We start from the raw sequence: 3,991 nt of genomic DNA, 5'->3' as shown, positions 1-3,991 counted from the left end.
GATAGGCATTTTGTTAGATTGAGAATTTAAATCAGCAGAGCAGTGTTAAATAGGAATAACGTGAGAAGAATCACAATGTACTTCAGTACTTCAGAGGTGTAGTCATGTCAGTAAATAGAGACACATTGGACAGGAGAAACAGAACTTGAGAACGGACATGATATTGATTTGGGCATATAAAAATGTCAGTGAAATGGAAGTCAGAATTGAAGCTATTTGGGGTGTGTGTGTGTGTGTGTATTTGTGTGTGTGTGTGTGTGTGTGTGTGTGTGTGTGTGTGAGAGAGAGAGAGAGAGAGAGAGAGAGAGAGAGAGAGAGAGAGAGAGAAGAACAAAAAAGGTATGCAGAAAAATGGAGTTTAGTATCCCACTTTAGTGAAACATCCATCAATATGTAGAAAGCACTATACCTAACTCACAGTGAGTTGGAGGAGGACGGAATTATCGACAGCAAGTGGTCCCACAGTGGGAGTAGGTGCACCTATGATGCAGCATGCAGCTGCTATTTCAGGACAAGCAAATGTTTGTCTCTGAAACTTAATATGTTGAAGAACTCAATGCCAAGTAAGGAAAAGCATTAAGGACCCAAAAAACATTTTGCTTCACTGAGTATATTCCAGACGCTGTTCAGAGAATAAATTTTATCAATTTATAAGTTCTAATTCTCTCCACTATAATATCATGTAGTATACAGAAGGATATAAGAAATATCTGAAGAATATTCCACCTTCATATTGTAGGAGTTGAAACAGAAACAGAAATATAGGTCGTGATTAAAAAGTTAATATACCAAAACTCACTAGTATTTGATTTTTGTATAATTCTCTTGATTTGCCCAGATTACACTAAATTTCAAGACTGACTCTTATTTTCAATTAGCTGAGGACCCATTTCTATGGACAGACTTTTGAAAGAAAGTTCCTGAAAATCAGTTCACCTTTCCCCAGAACCTTCTGTAAGTCTTCCTAATAATTAGAACTTCTCTGAGTATGGAAACTTTGGAATGCTATAGTCCCATAGCCTAATTACAATTTATTTGTGGTTAAAGTCAATTAATAGCACTCCCATGCCACCTCTTATGACTTGCCTAACACCCTTAAGACTAACAGGTAAAACCTAGAAGAATGCATTAATGTAAGTCAAGTTTCCACCAATAAAAAGGACAATGCTTTTTCAGACAAGCATCTTAAGGCTATAGCAGAAAATTTCCTTGTTCATTTTAATGCCTTCCTGGTGTTTCCACCAATGGATTTGAAATATAACTTGATTCATGGCTTGCTTTGCTCTATCACTATAAAATTTCAAACTGTTACCATATTGGGGCATTGAATTTGGTATAACATATATCTATGTTCCAGGGATACCATCAGTTATACTTTGTTGAATTATCTTTTAGTTGAGAGATGTGAGTTTGCATGGACAACTTGAAAGCCTTAGCATATTAAGCTATTTTCCAATCTATCATTCAAATGTATGCAAATAATAAATTTTGACTATTGGTTTAGATCAATTCTAATCTGTGTAGACTATGCTATAGCAGAATTTTTAAAATAAATTTTTAAATTTTACAAAGGAAGTAAACTATTTGCTCATTGAGAAAGTTGCACTGAGAAGAATATTCAAAATTCTAATTATTGTTACTGAAGACACAGAAGATGTTGACATTAAATCATCTTATAAAACATGAGATGAGTGACTTTTATGTTTCCAGTGATTTCTGATTCAAAAGCAGAGTTAGCGATTATTTTGTTGTTACTGTTACCAAATATCCCTCTCATCATGTGTTCCTTTGAAAGGTTTTAGATGTGGGGAAAGTAGAAAAAACAAGTTCCATTCATAAGAGAAAAAGATCCATGTATTATATCTAACCATTATTGAAATTGTTTGGGCTAGAGAGTTACAGTGTGGCAGAAAAACTTTTAACTAGTGCACACTTGCAGTTGCTTCATAATGTCTTACTTTAAAACTGTTCCAAGTCCAGGATTAGCAAAGAAAGAAGTCAGTGCTCTGATTCACTGAACAGTATCCAGAGGCTTTTCCAAGAATTTGCAAGTTCCAGGAACACTTGTAGAAGGCATTACAAAGAGAAATGGTGAAGTGGGAATTGATATGCTGAGGAACTGGAGAGCTCTTACAAAGATATAACAAAAAAGAATCCAAAGCATATCACCAAAGCCATTAAAGAAGCATTCTGCTTGGATCCAAAATTCCAGTCCTGCATACAGTTACTTCCACCTTCCTTTAAAATTTTAAATTGTCTAATGTAATTTCTTTTTTTTCAGGCTTTGATACATTTTATTAGAGCAAAATTTCAAAAGAAGAAAAAACGGCTTTTATTTGCAGAATCAGTTGCATAGAGTGACTGCCTAGTCCACATGGACCCAAGAGAGGAAAACCATTAAACCTGTTTTTTTTTTCACATATTGAGTTTATATACAAAAGTTTCACATTCATAAAAATCTCAAAATTGTCAATAAAAAACTTCCTTTAATTAAATATATAAATAACCTCAAAATTATCCCATTAAAATTGGCTTAATCTTGAAATGCAGTCCAATGAGACTGAACACTAAGCATTTCAAGTCCTGCACCAAATAGCAAAATGCATGGAGGCCTTCATGATCCTTTGATTGATTTACATCAATAAGAGAACCTATTTTTGATGTGGTAAAAGAAATATGTTCATCCCCAGTTACAATTTCAAGTTCCTGTCTGCCAACCCTGTGAGGGGGTGGCCACAAAGCGTCGCCCTCTTTTGTTATTTCACTGTTGTCAATAATTCTCTTCAGTTCTTCCATTATACTCTTGTGAACATAGGCCTCTTTTCTGATCATCACATCATTCTTTTTTTTTTTTAGTTCAGGAAATTTTTCTTTTGTTTTTTTACATGAAAATTTGATGGGTATACACTTACAGTTAATCCATATCATTATTGACATTTATATTTTTTCTAACCTATTAATTTATTTTATGCTGATATTTTATTTATTTTTAAAAATATTCATTTTATTTTATGTGTATGAGGATTTTGTCTACATGTATATCTGTGCATACATGTGTCAGATCCTATGGAACTGTAATTTCATCTCATCATTCTTATAATTGCTTTCGTTGGAGTATCTAAGCTTTCCTTGACTTCTTCTGAAATGCTTGATTCATATACATGATCCCCTCCTACTTTCATTTTCAAAGAAGCTTGTCCAAAACATGTATACAGCACTTAATTCGTAATTTCTTATATAGTTAATGATTGGAATTATCACTAACATGATTATTATTTAACTTTTTACACTGCAATGGGAGCAAATGCTAGTACTTTTATGTTTTCATTCTATTATTTATTTTTCAATTTGCAGTTCATGCTATAACAGATATTCTTACTGTATAATATGTAAATTGCCAGAGTACATGACTGAGAATAGAATAGAATTGCAATTATTATAAGACACTTCTGAATTTCCTGACATTTGTATTAACACATGTTCTCTTCAATGCTAAGCTGAGCACTTTAAGCAATATTAATAATTGGCTGAGCGGTTTGTTCCAGGGAGTCATGTATTGTTCTTTCACTATAAAACTTTGTGAAATTGTTACCACATTAGAACTTTAAATTTGAGTAACCTAAAATAATTTCTAGAAAAATAAGACAAGAGTTTGAGTCCATTGAGTTTAAAAGATGGTGATGGATTAGAATAATGAACTTTTATAGTATTTTAGGTTAAAAAAAAGTAAAAATGCACAAATAAAAATTATCTTTCACCTGAATCCAATGAAACTGTTTCCTTAATAAAACATAATTGGTTTATTTTCTATTGTACCTTCAGGAGTTTTAGGTTGAACTACATATAAACAGACAACAATGGACCCACGCCAGAGTATGATAGTGTAACTATCTGCATCTACAGAAATCCAACACTGTTAAACAATCATCTCCTGATCCCAGATAGAAAGTCAAAGTAGAAAGTTACTAAAAGCTAGCTTACCTAATAATCT

General features: G+C 32.8%; 1 protein-coding gene across 1 annotated transcript; it reads right to left on the bottom strand.

Moving 5' to 3' along the window:
* Nucleotides 1-2,514: 2,514 nt before the first annotated feature.
* Nucleotides 2,515-2,832, bottom strand: LOC107978336 (protein mago nashi homolog). The gene has a single exon (XM_035453123.1). The coding sequence runs from the start codon at nt 2,830-2,832 to the stop codon at nt 2,515-2,517; it is 318 nt and encodes a 105-aa protein (XP_035309014.1).
* Between the last annotated feature and the right edge of the window lie 1,159 nt (nt 2,833-3,991).

This window comes from Cricetulus griseus (genome assembly GCF_003668045.3).
Source record: "Cricetulus griseus strain 17A/GY chromosome 1 unlocalized genomic scaffold, alternate assembly CriGri-PICRH-1.0 chr1_1, whole genome shotgun sequence".
Lineage (NCBI taxonomy): Eukaryota > Metazoa > Chordata > Mammalia > Rodentia > Cricetidae > Cricetulus > Cricetulus griseus.
This window is presented reverse-complemented; position numbering and strand designations above follow the sequence as displayed.